The 20,932-nt window shown below is 44.0% G+C and overlaps 1 protein-coding gene across 2 annotated transcripts in view; it reads right to left on the reverse strand.

The window, feature by feature from the left end:
• The window catches only part of Sh3rf3 (SH3 domain containing ring finger 3), a 312,507-nt gene that overhangs the window by 25,219 nt on the left and 266,356 nt on the right, over positions 1-20,932 (reverse strand). Inside the window, exons 8-9 of one of the 2 annotated variants that reach the window (XM_060369517.1) lie at positions 16,318-16,637; positions 7,658-8,313 (exon numbers count right to left, since the gene is read on the reverse strand). In XM_060369517.1, the coding sequence (XP_060225500.1) occupies positions 8,248-8,313; positions 16,318-16,637 (386 nt within the window). In that variant the 3' untranslated portion in view covers positions 7,658-8,247. Of the gene's footprint in view, positions 1-7,657; positions 8,314-16,317; positions 16,638-20,932 lie in introns of those variants that run through there. The other variant, XM_021651788.2, reaches the window with a different exon arrangement.

A 20,932-nucleotide genomic window follows, 5' to 3' on the forward strand; every position in this document is an offset into this window, starting at 1 on the left:
CCTCCTGCCACATAATAATCAAATCCGTAAGTATACAGAACAAAGAAAAAATACTAAAAGCTGCAAGAGAAAAAGGCCAAGTAACATATAATGGCAAACCCATTAGAATCACACCTGACTTTTCAACAGAGACTATGAAAGCCAGAAGGGCATGGATGGATATCATGCAGACCCTAAGAGAACACAGATGTCAGTCCAGGCTACTATACCCTGCAAAACTCTCAGTCCTCATAGACGGAGAAAACAAGATATTCAATGACAAAAACAAATTTCAACAATACCTACACACAAATCCAGCATTACAGAAGACACTAGAAGGGAAAATACAACCCAAGAAAACTAGCTACATCTAAGAAAACACAGGAAATAAATAACCCCACTGCAGTAAAACAAAAAGCAACCAAGCACACAACCGTATGACCACAGCCAACAAATTCAAAGGATCTAACAGCCACTGGTCATTAATCTCTCTTAATATCAATGGACTTAATTCTCCAATAAAAAGACACAGACTAACAGAATTGATGCGTAAACAAAACCCAGCAATCTGTTGTATACAAGAAACACACCTAAGTCACAAAGATAGACATTACCTGAGGGTAAAGGGATGGAAGACGGCTTTCCAAGCAAATGGATGCAAGAAGCAAGCAGGAGTAGCCATTCTAATATCTGATAAAATAGACTTTCAACCAAAATTAATCAAAAGAGATGGGGAAGGACACTTCATACTCATCAAGGGAAAATTCCACCAAGAAGACATCACAATCCTGAACACCTATGCCCCAAATACAAAGGAACCCACATTTGTGAAAGAAACATTGATAAAACTTAAGCCACACATAGATCCCCACACACTAATGGTGGGAGACTTCAACACCCCACTCTCAACAAAGGACAGGTCAACTAAACAGAAATTAAACAAAGAAACAATATCTCTAACAGAGGTAATGAATCAAATGGACCTAACAGACATTTACAGAACCTTACACCCAAACACAAAAGAATTTACCTTCTTCTCAGCACCTCATGGAACCTTCTCCAAAATAGACCACATAGTTGGTCACAAAGCAAGCCTCAACAGATACAAGAAGATTGAAATAATCCCTTGTATCCTGTCTGATCACCATGGAATAAAGCTGGACCTCAATAACAACAGAAATAGCAAAAAGCCTACACATACATGGAAACTGAACAACTTGCTACTAAAAGACAGCTGGGTGAGGGAAGAAATAAAGAAATTAAAATCTTCCTAGAAATCAATGAAAATGAAGACACAACATACCCAAACTTGTGGGACACAATGAAGGCAGTGCTAAGAGGAAAGTTCATAGCACTAAGTGCCTTCAAGAAGAAATTTGCGACAGCGCATTCAAGCAACTTAATGGCTCACTTAAAAACCCTAGAAAAAGAAGAAGCAGACACACCAAAAAGGAGTAGACAGCTGGAAATAATCAAACTCAGGGCTGAAATCAATCAATTGGAAACAAATAAAACAATTCAAAGAATCAATGAAACCAAGAGCTGGTTCTTTGAGCAACAAAGAACAAAATCAACAAGATCGACAAACCCTTAGCCAAGCTAATTAAAAGGCAGAGAGACACCACCCAAATCAACAAAATCAGAAATGAAAAGGGGGACATAACTACAGACACTGAGGAAATCCAAACAATCATTAGGACTTACTTCAAAAGTCTATATGCCACAAAATTTGAAAATCTAAATGAAATGGACAATTTTCTTGATCGATTTAACTTACCAAAGCTGAACCAGGACCAGGTAAATCAATTAAATAGTCCTATATCCCCCAAAGAAATAGAAGCGGCCATCAAAAGTCTCCCAACCAAAAAGAGCCCAGGACCAGATGGCTTCAGCGCAGAATTCTACCAGACCTTCAAAGAAGAGCTAACACCATTCTCTTGAAACTATTCCACAAAATAGAAACAGAAGGAACATTACCAAACTCATTCTATGAAGCCACAGTCACCTTGGTACCTAAATCTCACAAAGACTCAACAAAGAGAATTTCAGGCCAATCTCCCTTATCAACATTGATGCAAAAATACTCAACAAAATACTCGCAAACCGAATACAAGAACACATCAAAGATATCATCCACCATGACCAAGTAGGCTTCATCCCAGGTATGCAGGGGTGGTTCAATATATGGAAATCCATCAATGTGATCCACCATATTAACAAACTGAAAGAAAAAAACCACATGATAATCTCCCTAGATGCTGAAAAAGCATTTGACAAAATCCAACATCCATTCTTGTTTAAAGTATTGGAGAGATCAGGGATACAAGGCACATATCTAAACATAGTAAAGGCGATATACAGCAAACCTATAGCAAACATCAAACTGAACGGAGAGATACTTAAAGCAATCCCACTGAAATCAGGGACAAGACAAGGCTGCCTACTCTCCATATCTCTTCAACATAGTTCTTGAAGTCCTGGCTAGAGTAATAAGACAGTTGAAGGAGATCAAGGGGATACAAATTGGAAAGGAAGAAGTCAAATTATCACTATTTGCAGATGATATGACAGTATACGTGAGTGACCCCAAAATTTCTACCAGGGAACTCCTACAGCTGATAAACACCTTCAGCAAAGTGGCTGGATACAAAATTAACTCAAAAAAATCAGTAGCCCTCCTGTATACAAAAGACAAAAGGGCTGAGAAAGAAATTAGGGAAAGAACACCCTTCACAATAGCCACAAATGACATAAGGTACCTCGGAGTAACCCTAACCAAGGAAGTCAAAGACTTGTATGAAAAAAATTTCAAGTCTCTGAAAAAAAGAATTAGAAGAAGATATAAGAAGATGGAAAGATCTCCCATGCTCATGGCTTGGCAGGATTAACATAGTAAAAATGGCCATTTTACCAAAAGCAATCTACAGATTTAATGCAATTCCCATCAAATTACCAACACAATTCTTTACAGACCTGGAAAGAAAAATTCTCAACTTCATATGGAATAACAAGAAACCCAGAATTGCTAAAACAATCCTCTACAATAAAAGATCTTCTGGAGGTATCTCCATCCCTGATCTTAAGTTGTACTATAGAGCAACAGTTTTAAAAACTAGATGGTACTGGCATAGAAACAGAATGGTGGATCAATGGAACTGAACAGAAATAAACCCACACACTTATGGACACCTGATCTTTGACAAAGACGCCAAAACCATACAATGGAAAAAAGATAACATCTTCAACAAATGGTGCTGATCTAACTGGATGTCTACATGTAGAAAAATGAAAATAGATCCATACTTATCACCCTGCACAAAACTGAAGTCCAAGTCGATCAAAAACCTCAACATAAAACCAGACACATTAAATCGGCTAGAAAAAAAAAGTGGGGAATACCCTAGAACTCATTGGTACAGGAGAAAACTTCCTGAACAGAACACCAACAGCACAGGCTCTAAGAGCAACAATCAATAAATGGGACCTCATGAAACTGAAAAGCTTCTGCAAAGCAAAGGACACCGTCAACAAAACAAAGCGACTGCCTACAGATTGGGAAAGAATCTTCACCAACCCTTTATCTGATAGAGGACTCATATCCAGTATATATAAAGAACTAAAGAAGCTGAAAAGCAGCAAACCAAGTAATCCACTTAAAAAATGGGGAACAGAGCTAAACAGAGAATTCTCTGGAGAGGAATATCGAATGGCAGAGAAGCACTTAAAGAAATGCTCAACCTCACTAGCCATTAGGGAAATGCAAATCAAAACAACCCTGAGATTTCACCTTACACCCATGAGAATGGCCAAGATCAAAAACTCAAGTGACAACACATGCTGGAGAGGTTGTGGTGAAAGAGGAACCCTTCTCCACTGCTGGTGGGAATGTAAACTTGTACAACCACTCTGGAAATCAATCTGGCACTTTCTCAGACAACTAGGAATAGCGCTTCCCCAAGATCCAGCCATATCACTCCTAGGCATATATCCAAAAGAGGCTCAAGTACACAAAAAGGACATTTGCTCAACCATGTTTGTAGCAGCTTTATTTGTAATAGCCAGAATCTGGAAACAGCCCAGATGCCCCTCAACTGAAGAATGGATTTAGAAGTTGTGGTATATCTATACAATGGAATATTACTCAGCAATGAAAAATAAGGAAATCATGAAATTTGCAGGTAAATGGTGGGACCTGGAAAGGATCATCCTGAGTGAGTTGTCCCAGAAGCAAAAAGACACACACAGTATATACTCACTCAAATAGACATACAACATAGGACAAACCCACTAAAATCTGTACATCTAAAGAAACTAAGCAAGAGAGAAGACCCTAACTAAAACTGTTAATCCCCATCCTGAAAGGCAAAGAGGATGGACATCAGAAGAAGAAGAAAACAGGAAACAACCTAGGAACCTTCTACAGAGGGCTTCTGAAAGCCAGAAGAAGAAAACAGGAAACAAACTAGGAACCTACCACAGAGGGCCTCTGAAAGCCTCTGCCCTACAGACTATCAAAGCAGATGTGGAGCCTGATGGCCAACTGTTGGGCAGAGTGAATGGAATTTTATGTAAGAAGTGGGAAATAGTAAGAGCTGGAGAGGACAGGGTCTCCACAAGGAGAGCAACAGAACAAGAAAATTTGAACACAGGGAACCTCCCAGAGACTCATACTGCAACCAAGGACTATTCATGGAGATAATCTAGAACCCCGGCACAGATGTAGCCCATGGCAGTTCAGAGTCCAAGTGGGTTACACAGTAATGGGAAGAGGGACTGCCTCTGACATAATCTGATTGGCCTGCTCTTTGATCACCTCCCCCTGAGGGGGGAGCAGCCTTACCAGGCCACAGAAGAGGACAAAGCAGCCACTTTTGATGAGAACTGATAGACTAAGATCAGAAAGGAGAGAAGAACCTCCCCTATCAGTGGACTTGGGGAGGGGCATGCATGCAGAAAGGGGAGGGAGGGTGGGATCGGCATGGGAAAAGGGAGGGGCTTATGGGGGGATACAAAATGAATAAAGTGTAATTAATAAAAATTAAAAAAAAAAGGAATTGAACATTAACTGGTCAACCTGCAGAGAATAAGAGCCTCTGGAGTGCTCAGCTCCAAATGGGACAAACACATGACCCCCTCCCATGAGGTTCAGGGATCATTAAAAAGGTGTGGGATGGTTGTAAGTGCCAGAGCTGGTTGATGGTATCAAGGAAACAGTGTTTACCAAACACAACAAGGCTGTCACACATACGAATTCACACAATTGTGACAATATGCACACCCAGAGAAACAAATCCCAGTTTAGGAGGTGATGTGAGGTAGGTGGCCACAAAATCTACCTCTAACTGTGGAGAAAGTTTCCTTAATGACATGACTGTGAGTAGGCTGCACACTCATCAGGACAGGCCCTGTTCCCCAGACTAGCTTTACAACATACACTGGACTCAGTGGGGCAAGAAAAGCAAAGAAGGAATCTTGAAGTCTGGTGGGAAGAGATAAGAGGAGTTGGGGAACCTTACTGAATATATTAAAAATACATTATATGAAATTAATAGTTTAAAAAACATTGAACTGTAATAATCAGAACAAACAGTGTAGGAACCCTGTGACATTACAGAGCTAAGATGACACCTGAGAAAATCTGGTATATCCTATTTTCTAAATATGGTGCAATACTGCCTCCTGATTCATGTCCTTACAAAGGGATCTTGGTGTTTCCCTTAGCTAGTGTGCCTCTGAGGTAGAACACAGTGGAAACATAGGCACATGACAGCCACGTGACAGAAGTACAACGGCCACACACTTGCTCTAGGAACATGGGTGCCATGTTCTCCAGTACAGCTGGGGCTCCAGCCGGCAGGAGGAATGAATTAGCAGACATTGGAGTGCATGCTCACAGAGGCCTGGTGAAGTGGCTGAGGTGTGCGGTGACTGGTTACGGAGCAAATGATTGGTGCTGACTTTAGTGATACACTGCAGGAGATTTCCCGGGTCTAGGGGGGACCTGGATGGTGAGCTTCTTGGCGCTACTGGCCTGAGGTCAAATACCTTAATATAGTTCATGAGCTTCACGCATGCCACCTTCTTCTCTCTCACACACTGCTTCACATTTCTGATAAGTTAACGTAGGACGGCAACTTAAAACTACGTAACAGATTTTCTTAGAAATCTGTTTTCTACGAAACAGATTTTCTTAGTATCCAAAGATACTGGAAACATATAATTGAAGGCATACAGTCATCCAAATAATGAGAATTCTGCAAGGAAAGAGGACAAGAACCAAATTCAGCGTACTTTTACTAGAAACAAGCTATGTTTGAGATAACTAGTGCAAGCACACCAAACAGCAGGGTCACATTGACGAGGAAACATTCACACCGATGGTGCAGTTAAAAGATAGGTTGATCTCGATTTTAAGGCATAACTAGGAATTGAGGTAGAAGGATTGGGGGGATTGTTTTGTTTTTTAAGACAGGGTCTCACTATGTAGCTCTGGCTGTCCTGGAACTTACTGTGTACACTAGGCTGATGAACTCAGAGACATGCCTCTGTCTCCCAAGTGCTGGGATTAAAGGTGTATGCCAGTAAGTCTGGTACAGGAGAGGGATTTTATTGCAAGGACACACACTTCCGCCAGCTATTGGTTCCAATTCCAAACCATGTGACAGAGCTTGAGAGAGAGGGAAGAGGAAAGAGAAGAGGGAGGTGGAGAAGAGAGAAAGAGGGAGGCAAGAGAGGAGAGAGAAATGAGAAATATCTCAGTGAAAGTAAGCACATGCCTTCAAAGGTCATAGGACCACAAACTGCTTCCCATAGGCCACCTTCAGCCAGGCAGCTCAGCTTCCACTGAGGCGTGGATCCCATCGTGGCCCTATCCTCCCCAGGGTGGGTGACACACTCAGCAACCACTTTGTTTCCCCAGAGTGCATGTTCATTCAGAGCTTCGTGTTTTTAGTTACCTGCTGCAGGCTTTTGGAGAATCCAAGCACCGCAGTTTATTAGAGCCTTACCCCTGAGTCTCTGACAGAAGCCCAGCTTAACCCGAAGGAGCAAGTATTTTGTGTCAGACCTCACTTATGGATTTCCTGAAGGGTCGGATGCCATTTCCACCTAAGGCTTACATAATTTCACAACTTGGGTTACCTAGTAATTCACATGTGGCTACCCAGTGTCTCTGAATTACTTAGCACCTTACTGAGGTGGTCAGCTAGGACCTCTGGAGTCCCCAGCGTCACCTTTACAATGGGCCACAACTGTCAAAGTCTTCCACATGTTAACTCAGGCCTCACCTCAGCCTGTAAACAGTGAGCCAGCACCCCTACTGCACCCACAGAAACTTACTTCAGGTGTCAATGGCCCAGCCTGTTGTGGGTGATGTGCACAATTCAAACAATTTGAATTAAAGGAAAAGAAATGTTGCAGAGCTTTTATCAGCCTTTAATGCATCAATAATCTGTTTCTAAAACGTTTGTTTTATTTTGGTAAGAACTCTTACCATGATGTCTGCCCTCCTAGGAATTCTTTTCCTCTTTGCTGGAGACAGAGGCTCCTCAAGCAGTGTGCAATAATTGCATGCGCTCTGGGCGCCATGTGACAGCAGATCTCTAGAGCACATGTGTAAGTGAACATAAAGTTTTAATAAGATTAAAATATTTGTAAAAGCTAAATTTTACCCCACAAGTTTTTCTAGTTATGGCTCTTTAAGGAAAGCAAAGACTAGACCGGACAGAATAAAGAGTCGCCCAGGACAATCACTGCCAACATCACCAGGGTGAGCCAGGCCCTGGCCCTCCATGCCAGTGTTCAACCAGTGGGACTTTCCTTCAGGACACATTTGGCAATGTCTGGAGAAACTCTGGATTTTCACAGTGGAGGTAGAGCAGGAAAAACACACATGTAAAATAAGTAAACATAAACAATTCTTTTTTAATTTATTCTTTGAAATTTCATACACGTATACAATGCATCTTGAACAAGCCTTCGTCTCATGTCATCTTCAACTTTCCCAAGGACACTTCCCCATCACACCTCCCTCCCAATTTCCTATCCTCCTATTAGTTAATTAAGTTTTAAACCACTGAGTTCAGTTAGTGCAGCCCATGTGTGCACTGCCATGTAGTCAGATACGCTAAGCTCATATATGTTTTTAAACAAATGGAAATCAGTTCCAATCAGAGAGGCAGCAGCAGGTGAGTTCAGTACAAGTGGGGAAAGAGCTGACTCAGTGCGTGGGCCTAGCATTCCTGAGGTGGCAGTGACAATCTGAAGCTGTTATTCCCATTGGCACTTGCTGCTGGTGCTCAGCATGGCAGGCATTTCCAGGCATGCTTTCTGGCTCTGAAGGAAGAAGAGGATTATTTCCTTATCTTTGTATGCTTCTCAGGGAGTCTGACTCCAGAAAACAGTGCACACCCAAAGCAGGGCCACCAAAGTAGTGATGAGAAAGGGCTCGGGTGCCACGACTCTGTTACTCACTGAGTGAGTGACTCTGGACCCTAGTCAGACACCCTGAACTATTGCCCTTTTCTGACATTTCATCTCTGAATGATCCTTAACTGACAACTGCTCTTACCATGTCTTGAAGGGGCCACCACTATGGGGTCATATGGTGTTGTTACTTTTCTTTCAAATGATTAGGGAAGGATAGAAAAGAAAAGAAGCCAAGATACCAGGGTCTGGATGCTCCTGGTACACACATTTCCCAGGTTGGCCTGGCCTTGAGGAGTCACCAACATGGGCCAGAGGGAATGTGGCATCCCTCCCAGACCAAGTCATACAGATGGATCATCCACACAGCGCCTGCCACTGACTGGACCAGAGACTCTAACTCCTGTTGCAGAACTGTCTTAACAGCGCAGAATGGGAAGAAGGTTAAGAAGTACTGCAGGAGGGGGCTAGGATGAGTTACCTAAGAATTGCTTATTAGATTATCAAGCACTGCACCCCACGCCCTTGACTGTTCTAGACATGACTAGGTCTCTGCCACTGGGTTCTGCAACAGCGTATACACAACTACTCCATATCTCTGCCAACTGCTTGTCCTCCTCTGGGATCCATGGTCAGAGATAACCCCATCTAGACCAGCTCATAGAGCTCTGGGCTAGAGCATGATTTTTCCAAGGGCAACCACAATTATGGATGGCAGTGTCAAGTCAGGTGTGGTGGCCCACTCCTTTAATCCCAGCATGAGGGAGGCAGAGGCAGGTGGATTTCTATGAGTTTGAGTCCAGCCTGATCTACATAGTGAGTTCCAGAACAGCCAAAGCTATATAGTGAGACCCTGTCTTACACACACACACACACAAACACACACACACACCCGGGGGGTGGGCAGTGTCTCTTGGGTTACAATAAGGAAAAGGGTGAATTCTGAGACCCACATCAGAGAACTCTTCATGATGGTGATAATGAGCTCTTACAGACAGGATTTTGTCCTGGTACATATTAACTGTCAACGGTATCATCTGGAAGTCTCTCTTGAGTAATTGTCTTTATTAGATTGGTCTGTGGGAACGTTACTAAGGGGTTATCTTGATTAGTTGATACAGGAGCCCACCCTACTGCGGGCAGCACCATCCCTGGGCAGGCAGTCCTGTAAGTTACAGAAGTGAGCCAGAGACTCGGCAAGCAGTTCCCGCTCTGACTTTCCACAATGAGAGATTGTACCTGAAAGATGAACAAGCCCTTTCCTCCTCCAAGTTGCTTTTGGTGGAAAAGCCGCAGGGCTGGACTGAGAGCGAGTCAGGAAGCTCTGGCGGTGCGTGCTCAGACTGCTCAGTCACAGTCACTGCAGATCTTGCAGCTACCTCCCAGCCCCAGCTTTCTTGACGAGAAAATTACACCTCCCAAAATCATTCTCTTGCCTTCTAGTAATAAGGCCTTAGGTCATTTGATGCAGAATGTCCCCAGGTAAACCAGAGACCTGCCACCAAGAGGGGATGGGACAAGTTTTCATAATTGAAAATGTACATTTGGCTTGACTAACCACAACAATCCTATGGTGGTCACTGGCCAGCTATATAATCCCCTGCTATCGACACAGTCCGCACTGAAGAACTTCACACAGCAGGATAAGGCACATCTGCTCATGGGCTCACTGTATCGCATGCACATCCTAGAACATGCTTTGAGCATCTTACTCTAGGTATAGACCATGCACAAAGCACAACGGAAGTTGCCTGATGACAAAAACTGACTCTAAGTGCCACACATAGATGCTGAAGAAATCTGGCCTTGCTTTTTCAAGTGTGTAGGGAAATTCAGTCATTTGGACTTTGTATATATGTGAGTCCTTGGTTGGTTTATGTCAGTATCATCCTGGTCACACTTTTCTGCATTCTCAGAACTAGCATCACTGACTTGTACAGAATTTGCAGATTTATCTTTAATCAGAGGGAAGCTCAGAAAACTATCTCTGAGATGTAACTGAGCTATCCTGGTCCCTTCCCCACGATGGCTAGGTCGCCATTCACAGAGGAAATGCTATTGTTTTCAGGCAGCCTAAGCTTTGTGTTTTGATGGAAGACCATTTGGTATCACACAGAGCTGCACCCTCTGGAGTCTGTGCCCTGGCAGGCCCCTGAGAAAGCAACCATGGATGCCAACCCTTGGTGTCTTATCAAAGAAACAGAACTAAGACAGAGGTCAAGTGACCAATGGAAGCTTGGTACGGGTCCTTCTTACAGCAGCAAAAAAGGTACTCAGGTTGTAGCATCATGAAACTGGCTCTTATCCCCAAACAAAGGACTAAGTAGCTACAAAGAGCCCAGCCTCAGGTACACACACCCTGTGTGACACAGCCAGATCCAGGCCCTGTCTCCTGGTCAATTCCTATCTTTCAGAAATATCCTGGGACTGTGCCCCAGGAAGGAAGATCAATCTCCCCCTCTTCCTCACCCCCTCTATGTATGTGTGTATGCATACATGTGTATTATAGGATGCAGCAGCTGCTGCTGCTGTCTGAATTCTTGGGGTGGAGAAAAGGCGTAACACAGGCCAAAAGATGCTTGTCCCAACAGAGGCTTGAAGTGGACCTCTCTCCCTAGCAATACCTCCTTAGTGTCCTAGGCTAGATCTATGACTGATGTCCCTCTTAAAATACCTTGAATGTGACATGCCTCTGGTGGTTCCAGGAAACCACTGTTAACTGAGAAGGTCTGAATGACAGCTGATGTGGATTATCAAGACTCAACAGTAGACTCTGCCCTGAATTCTACTTGTGCTGTTCTTCCGCTTTCTAGGGAAGAGGAACTTTTACTTCCTGGCTTCTTTGGGATCCATCAGTGGGGCCAGGCAGCTAGCTTCGATCAACAGATTGAGGTAAGTTCTTTTAAGTTCTTTTGAGAAAGGATACCAGGACAATGATAAAATTTTATAGCATTCATATTTCTCTGTCATCAAAAGGACCTTTTTACTACCAGGATTATAATGCATCAAGAAAAAGAAAATGATGAGACTTTTCAAGAACTGATGATGTGCACTGCATAGAATTGGCACTGATATTAGAGACTTAAAGCATCTGTGATACAGCAGTCAGGGATGGGCTTATGGAGGCTGTGGTGGTTTGAATGAGAATGGACCCCATAGACTCATATGTCTGAAAGCTTGTTTCAGTTTTTGGAACAGTTTTGGGAAGGAGTAGGAGGTGTGGCCTTTTGGAGGAGGTAGGTTACTAGGGATAGGTTTTAAAAGCCTACACCATTCTCACATAGTTTTCTCTGCCTCCTGTTTGTGTATCAGATGTAAGCTTTCAGCTACTGCTCCAGAGCCATGCCTGCCTGCCTGCCTGCTGCCATGTTCCCTGTCATGATGGTCACGGATGCCAACCCTTGGTGTCTTATCAAAGAAACAGAACTAAGACAGAGGTCAAGTGACAATGGAAGCTTGGTACAGGTCCTTCTTACTTCTCATATGTCCTCAATCCCTTGTGCTTCACCAGACCTGGTATACACAAATGGCACAGACAAACTTAGAGGTAAATGGAATTCCCACCTTGCTCCATGACCTGTGGGAATGCGGTCTACTGCAGTGAGAAAACTGAGTGTCATTCTGTAGGACTACCTCTACCCAGGCAGACTGGAAACAAAAAGCAATTTCCTTTTGCACTTTGCCAGGACTGCTCAGAATCAGTGTGACCACTGAGAATGTGGACACAGGGAAAGCAGGCCTTTGACACATACTCACTAGTTTGCCTTTTGACCTGGTTATTAAACAAATGGGTGGGAAATGCAGGGTAAGCTTACTATGGTAAGCTTACCCTGGTGATGACAGAAACTGTGCCTGCTGTAGCAGATGTATGGTTTCATTTTTGAGAGAATTTGTGGACTACATCCTGTAGTACCTGATGTGCAATGACTCATTTGACAAGGATTTCTTAGTAGATACACCAAAGGCCACTTGCTATCAGCTGGCCAGTGAATAACATGCTTTCACTATCTTGTCTCTGGAGGATATCACTATTCTAGCCCTATGTGGTAACACAGTTTTCAGTGCTCTCCTTCACTCTTCGCTCCCCTGAATAGCACACCAGCCCATTACAGTGAGGCCATTAAGCTCACTGGCCTCAACACAGCATGACTCTGACCTAGGGAAGATGCACATGTCCAGGGTGATAATTAAATGTTACTTTCAGCCTCAGCAGAACTCCAGGTTCAGTGGCTTTTGTACTGAGAGACCCCTATAAAGCAATTAATTTGCTGCATCTGGCCTCTCTTACAGGTCCCTTCTGATTGTGGAGGTGTCATATTCTCCACTCAGGTATATTATTCTAACCCATTTATCAACTGGCTTCAACCCTACTGGTTCTGAGCAAGGCTGTGAACAGAAGGCTGAATCACTGGTCCATCCTGCAGGGCCAGATGCTCTCCTGTACGGGCTGGTGGAGCTTAAAGGTCAGTGAAGATGGGATGCTGAAAAGGGCATATCTCGAATCTGGAGCAATGGCTGTCATTCCTTTAAAAATAACTGCTCTCTAAAGAAGTACATCTTGGGGGCTGGAGAGGTGGCTGAGCAGTTAAGGTGGCTTACTTGTCCTTTTTTATTTTTTAACTTATTATTTTTAAGCAGTAGGTTTTAAAAAAGGATTTATTTATTCATTACATATATAGTATTCTGCTTGCATGTACACCTGCAGGCCAGAAAAGGGCACCAAATCTCATTATAGTTGGTTGTGCGCCATCATGTGGCTTGCTGGGAATTAAACTCAGGAGCTTTGGAAGAGCAGACAGCACTCTTAACCACCGAGCCATCTGTCCATCCCCAAGAGCTTGTTCTTGCAGAGGACCTGGGTTTGATTCCCAGCACCCAAGCATCTATAACTCCAGTTCCAAGGCATCTGACACTCTCTTCTGAACTCTGAGGGCACCAAACACACAGGCCATACTTGAACATAAATGTGAGCAAAACACCCATACGCATAAAATACATAATATTTTTTTTTCTTACAAAAGAACTAGATCCTGTCATTTCACTACTAGGCCTTGGTAGAGACTGCATATTTAACTATGAGCCACCAAAAGATCATCATCAAACGAAAGAGGCATTTCCAAGGTTGACCTGAGTAGGCCCTGAGGCTGAGGAGGTTATATGGGGCAAGTGACACTTGTCATTCCCTAGTGCCTCTCTTCATCCCTACACCAATGGCCCTGGGCTGGGTGTGTTGTGATATTTTCGTGACAAAGAGAAGCTGTGGGCCTGGTTTACATGTTTCTACATGGCATGCAGGCACTGCTCTCCGGTGGGAAGCTTTAGAACTACAGCCTCCCTTGATGGCACATGGTAGAAGGGCAACAGCTTCAGTAGGAAGTGGCCCTGGATATGCACTTTGCTTGGAGGGGAAATGATCATATATATGACTGAGTAGCAATTCACAGCCATGCTCAATGACTTAGCTAAGTAATCAGGCTCTTGGAAGGAAATTTGGAACAGTTATGTGAGTAGCCCACTCTGGACAAAACAAAACAAAACAAAATAAAACAAACAAACAAAAAGCCCACCACCACCACCTGTTTTGTCAAGGACATCAGTAATGAAGTGGATAGGATAACCTATCCTCTGGGGATACTAGGCAGCCTTCCTCTAGCCACCACTCATTGACCAGTGGGTTCAAGAGCAGTGGAGGCAGAGACGGTAGGTACGTGTTGGCTAAACACCATGGAATTGTACCCACCAAGGACAACCTGGCTATGTTCACTGTTGACTTATAAGCAGCAGACACTGACAGAGAACACCTAATAAGGTACCATTCCCTGGGGTAACCAGTCAGTGACCAGCAGGTTGATTGCATCTGCAAGGGCAGTGCTTTGTCACTGGTGTAGACATTTCAGATATGAGTTCAACTTTGCATAGCTCCAGGGATCAGGGAGGAAATGGAAATGGCACCACCCACTATTACTCCTAGTGACTCATTAGCAAAACTGACTTCTCATCCGTAGGATATGTTCTAGCAGTCTAGCAATTCCACTCAGGAACAACCACTCCACTGAACTGCCAGTGAAGGATGCTTCAGCTATCTTGGGATCTCCAGATCTCGAGTCACTGGCATAGGAAGGAATTTTGATTCCAAGGGGACATGACAGAGGATGAACCGGAGCATGTTTGGAACACAAGAGACACCTTAGACCACTCAGTAATACCAGGCTGTGTGGTTCAGGTCAGGGGAAGACCACAACAGGTCAGTGGAAGCCATACCACAAATGGCAGGCCCTTCAGGAGGGAAGGCATGGGTTTTCCCCACTAGACAGGGAAGCACAACCAGCCAAGGTATTTCTTGTGTGCAAAGGAGATATAGGATGGGCACTAGAAGGATGAAGGTGACTGTATGACCACGTGACCAGTTACAGAAAGAAGTACTGCCATGGTGAGTACTTCCCCATTTTGTTATGAATGTCTGTGTGTGCATTCATCCACATTTCTGCTTTCTTTCCTTTCATATCCTCTTACAACATAAGGTGTCAGCATTTGACTATGTTAACTTTTACATCAACTGTTTCAGTTGCAGGATGCTGAGGTTGCATCTACCAAAGATGCCCACCTCCTCGGGGGCAAGCATGTTGTTCGTTGCTCTCAAGATACCAGCAGCACCATGCTAGGCAGAGCCTGACCCTTGTTTGACAACTGACTGTGGCTTAGGGTAAGTTGGTGGCAGATAGGGAAGAATGATTAGAATGATGTATCCACTTGGTTAGGCTACAACGCACAGTTGTTTGGTCAAATGCTAGTCTAGATGTGATGGTGATTTGTATAGGCAGCAGAGAGTGTCACCTGTGGAGGAGGGTTTAGACCATTAGGTGTATCTAGGTTCCAGAAGGGGAGGGGTCTGAAGGTTCTTGGAAGCTGAATAGCAGACCTGAAAATCAGGGCTGGGGACGTCCCAAATAAGGCTGTCCTCAGCTCAAACATGCGAGACATAAAGGATGCTTGGGAAACCTGGGCAGAACGCTGGAATCCAGAGTCTGATTTCATATAGAAATGTCTTTAAAAAAGCCACAGGCATGGGAAAGCCAAGATGACTTTAATGTGCAAACAACCTTAGACACCCCAGGAGCAAGGCTAGACCACGCTGGAATATTTTTGGATAGTGTAGTTGTTGGAACATGCTATTATAAGGCATCTGACCTTTTTTAAGCTTATTTTTACATTAACTTAAAGCTCTGGCTACTAGAACATTCATTAGTTTTGTGGCTTGTAATTGGGGTGGAGAGCACTGATTTATAAAAGTGGAGACTAATTCTGGCTACCCATTGCCTCAATGCTGGCCACCAGGGCGTGCTCATCAACTAAGATCTTTTAAAAAATAAAAGAATGGTGGAAAATGTTTTCCATGTCCACTAGCAGATTGACATCCTACTTTTTTCTTTCTTTCAAGAAACAAGTCCTTCCCATATGGCTGAACAGGTTGCAAACTGCACAAGAATGACACATCCAAGGGACAGGGTACTGTTCATACCACAGATATTGCAGATTTGTTTATTTTTTACTGCCTTATCCTGGCACATGGCAGTAAGAGTCTTGTTCTGACAAGATGGGTATATTACAATAAGCTTCTAACAGGAGGAACCACAGCGTATGGGTGAGGGAGATGCCACTTTCTGATTCACACAAAACTGCAGTGGGATTGTTGGCCCTGGTAGAACCCTGAGGCTTGCCTGCTTCTACTCTAGGGAGATACCTTCTTGCTCCGGCCTTTATCCCTGTCAGAGGCCTGGCATATTCAATAGCAGGGTGTCAGTGAACACACTGCAGCTTCAACCATCCAAGGCACCATTGGCAACTAACTGTGTGAGAGGGACCCAATAATCAGCCAGCTCCAGGCTCAGAGTTGACCTAGGATGGCTCACTTACCTTTTCATTTTTCTTGTCATCTGGCTTGTACCCTGTGTTGATGGGGCTGGGTATGGACAGGCCACCGATGGGCATCCCTCCAGCCTCCCCACTGAGGTTGGCAGCACTGACATTGGGAGGTGTGATGGCTGACGCTGCTGATGTGAAGGGGATGGCTGGCCGGGGACACATCTGCGTCAGGGGCTGCTGGCTGTGCTGTGGGGACACCACAGTGCGGGGCCGGAGGCTGGTGGTGGGCAGGCGGGATGGAGAAGTCTGAGTGCGCAAAGGTGACACGGTGGCTGTTGGTCGGTCCAGGGCCTGGGCTGAGGGATGGGTGGCTGGAGAGATGGTAGATTGAAAGGTTAGTGTGCACTTGGCCATTTGATTGTTGTGCATTCTGGTCATAGGCTTGACCTCTGACCTCTGAGGGTTCTGAGTACTCCAGGCTTGGCTACCATCACCAGAGGAGAAACTGAGGTGAAACAAACCCTGAAAATGTCTCTACTCTGGATGAACACAGTCCTTATCTTAAGTGTCCCAGAGCATGCCTGGGCCATACAAATCCAGTGTTTTCTTGCATTTTAAAAAGTCACACTTACTGTACTTATTTTGTACTACTGGAACTTGGGCATTCTAAGTGTTTGATTATAAGAAAAATATACAATGCAAAAAATATCTTTGGCTCCCAAATATGCCATGACTATAAAATACACCTGGAAATCTTATGAGTGTCTGCAAGTGGGGGCCCCTCCACACTACACCCCAGGCCTGTGAGCTGTGAGCTGCTAGATCCACCTATGTCATGGTGTCTTTGAGGTGGCAGGTGATCCTTTATGTACCAGGCAATATAGAATTAGGCTTCAGGTATGGGCTTCTTTAAAATTACTTGGAGTTTCAGAGGGGTTGGGAACCTAGCATTTGAACATCTCGGACAACATGCCTCACATCTTGAGGAGGTCAAGCAATTATGCAGATCAATGAAGCCACTGAGGTCATTCAACATCCCGTGACTTCTGACTAGGGCTCTGAGCACCTGTGTGTTGCCTTCTCTGCAAACTCTCCTTTACCCCGGCCTTTGACAGCAACCAGCCAAAAGCCGTTGCCTAGGTCTAGTTCTTGAATGGTCCTTGGTTGGTGCTTCAGTCTCTGCAAAACCCTCTGGGCCCAGGTTAGCTGGGTGTGTCGGCCTTCTTGTGGAGCCCCTGTCCCCTCTGGGTTCTTTAATCCTCCCCTCCCCCTTTCTATAAGGCTCATTATACTCTGCCCATTGTTTGGCCGTGAGTCTCAATTTCTGTCTCGATCCCTTGCTGGGTGGAATCTCTCGGAGATAAACCTAGACTCTCTACACATATAGACCCAATGGGTAGCTTAGCCTCCACGTAGGTCCTCTAGAAAGGGGATTGGGGCCTGTCTCTGACATGGACTCTGTTGCATGCTTTTTGATCACTTCCCCCTGGTGGGGCGGCCTTGCAAGGACACTGTAAAAGAGGACATACACAGTCCTGATGTGACTGGTTGTGCTGAGGTGGGTTTGTGGCAGGGAGGGACTCCCCTTTTCTAAGAGGTGGTATGAGGATGAGGAAGGGAGGGAGTGGGGGACTGAAAGGAGAGGAAGGCGGGGGCTAAGACTGAGATGTAAAGAGAACAACGACAAAAGGCCATTGCTCTGGAGCCTCTGAGACTGTATCTAGGGCTGCTCTGGGCTTTCCATGAAACTCAGGCACTGCCTTCTAGAAAGATACATCCAGTCAATGGAGACGCACAGTGTAACCACCATCTGAAAATTTGAATTGTCTTCTCCTGTAGGCACTAAGCACTGCTTAATAGTTTACATAGTTCATTCATTTATCATGTCAGTTCATTGTCTCTCTCTCTCTCTCTGTCTCTCTACACCATCAGCTCAGCTCTAGGAGCCTGGGGACAACGGCTATTTAATTCACTAATAGAATGCATTCCACATCCCTGGAATGGTGCCAGGCATGTAGAGAATACTTAATACAGGTTTTAATGAATAAGTGACTACTTGAGAAAAGAGAATTCCCAGCTGAAGCATCACTAAATATTTCACAGAAATAAAGCACTAGAGAAAAAAAAAATGTCCAGTGATACAGCATGGCTTATTGCACAGGCTGCCTAGACTCTGCCTCACCAATGATCCTGTTAGTTAGCATTGCAAAGCAGCTACATGGTCCTTGAAGAGTTAAGTCAGCAGTAAAGGCTGATGGAGAGTACATAGTCCTTGGCCTGTTTCTCCTTCCTTTTGGTCTCTTGGCCTTTGGTTTGCACTTTGGTCTCCTCACTAACACTGTCCTCACCACTCAGCTCCCTGATCTTTCCCCAGTACCTGGAATCGACCTGGAACTCATCCAGTTCTAGAATATTCTCTGTAACTGCTTTCAGTGCTTCTGTGCAGGGTTTCTCTGTGTAGTCCTAGTTGTCTGGAAACTCACTCTGTAGACCAGGCTGGCCTTGAACTCCGAGATCTACCTGCCTCTCCCTCCTGAGTGCTGGGATGAAAGGTGTGCACTGCCACCACTTGGCTGTGCTTTGAAATCTTAGTGAGGAAATTCACCTCCATTGTTGTTTCCCGTCCCCATGTCCTGGGTCTTCCACTTCTGTGGCTCTTCTTTGTGTAGCAGTTTCTTTTTTTTTTTTTAAATATATATATAATTTATTTAACTTTATTTTATGTGCATTGGTGTGAGGGTGTAAGATCACCTGGAACTGGAGGTACAGATAGTTGTGAGCTGCCATGTGGGTGCTGGGAGTTGAACCTGGGTCCTTTGGAAGAACAGTGCTGCTAACCACTGAGCCATCTCTCCAGCTGTGTAGCAGTTTCTTCCAAATTAAAACATTCTGTCCTTGAGGGATATAGAAAAGCCTGTTTTTCTATTATTTTATTTACTCAAGAAGTAAATGAGACCTGTAAGTTTCAGGAAACGGAAGCTCAAAAGGCTCATACATCTCCAACAGTAAGCAGTGTGGTTGAGAGAGGACACTCTCAGACAGACTCGCGTGACTACAACTCAGGCAGGAGGCTCCAGGCATTCAGCACTCCAGAGTCCTTCACACATGCTCACGTGGGCTTTTTGTGAAGCACCTGCTGCTAAGACGTCCATGTCCCTGCAAGTAACGCCGCACTCTGCAGGTATGTCCAGTAAGTTAATGTGTTTGCTAAGTTTAAGTTTGGACTGCTGGTCTGCCTTTGCTATTTCCATTTTGGGAATGGAATGAATGGCAGGGGGTCAAAGGAAAGGTATTGAATCCAACTGTCCCTCTGTCAGGAGGTAATTGATCTTCCTGGAGGCGGGCCACAGTGGCACCACCGTGTGGGAGCCAGTCTACACAGGGAGTTCCAGGACTGCCAAGGCTCCATAGCGAGACCCTGTCTCAAGAAAACAAAACATCTCATCAAACAAACACTGAGGAAGAAGGCAGCCCAGTATGCAGTGAGTGTGGAATACGTTAGCTCACCCAGGGAAAGCCCAACCTGTTCTTTTATGGTTGGTTTTATGGTGGCTAGAGAGAATGAGTTGGTCCAAGGTCAGCTGATGTCATCTACAAGACTAATCAGGAAATAACCATGTCTATGCATGCTCAAATCAGATGCTTTTCCTTCAGATATTTGTGAACCATTACTAGTTGGATCCACAGCTCTGGAGGGCTGACCATATGTAGAAGTACAACTGTCTTTGTATGTTGATTTTGTATCTTTGCAATGCTGAATTCATTTTAAAAGTGTAGGGTTGTGTGAGTGTGTGTGTGCATTACTTAGGCTTTTCATATATAAGATCCTTATGTCTGCAATTTCCTACCTTTCACCATTAAGTGCAAGGGCATCTGTGTGTTCTCATGAGAGCTTTCATCAAACAAAATCACTGCTATCCCTCATTCTCTAAAGTTCCTTAAACAAGGAGTAGACACTGGGTTAAGGGAAATACTATTTTGTTTTTGAGACAATGACACTATTTTGTTCATTAACAAAATGAAGTGCATAAGTTGTTTCAGCCCTGTGCTCCTGGGATAGCCCATGTGGTTTACTACTCTTCTCATTTATTGCCAAATTCAATACAGCCTACAATTTTACCATCTTATAATATTTTATTAAAGTAATTCTGGCTTTATGGAAAAGGCCAGGAAGTATTTTTCCTTTTTTCAGTTTAGATAAGTCCAGAAAGTTGTCTTTTTAATACCCTGTTGCTTTGTATTTAAATTTAAATGTTATAATTTCTTTCTTGATTGTTTATATAATTTACCAAAAAGTCACATATTCCCAGAACTTTCTTTGTGGGTGTTTTTAAATTAGAAATTCAGCTTCTTTTTATAGACTTAGGCTTATTCAAGTTATTTCTTGTTGAATATGGCTGATGATTTATGTCTTTAAGGATTGTTTGAAAATGTCCATTTGTCTATTGATTGAACTTGAAGATTTTACAATAATTTCTTAGTATCTGGTAGACTCTAAAATGATGCCACTTCTGTTATTTCTGGTGATGCTGGCTTTCATAGTTCTCCCTTTTTACTTAGTTCAGGTGGCTAGAGGCTTATTAATTTGATTATTATCTTCTCAAAGGACTTCCCCCCCCCAGCTTAGCCAATTTCACTGCCACTTCTGCGCCTCCCTCTGCTGATT

The sequence above is a fragment of the Meriones unguiculatus genome, chromosome 16 (assembly GCF_030254825.1).
Source record: "Meriones unguiculatus strain TT.TT164.6M chromosome 16, Bangor_MerUng_6.1, whole genome shotgun sequence".
Lineage (NCBI taxonomy): Eukaryota > Metazoa > Chordata > Mammalia > Rodentia > Muridae > Meriones > Meriones unguiculatus.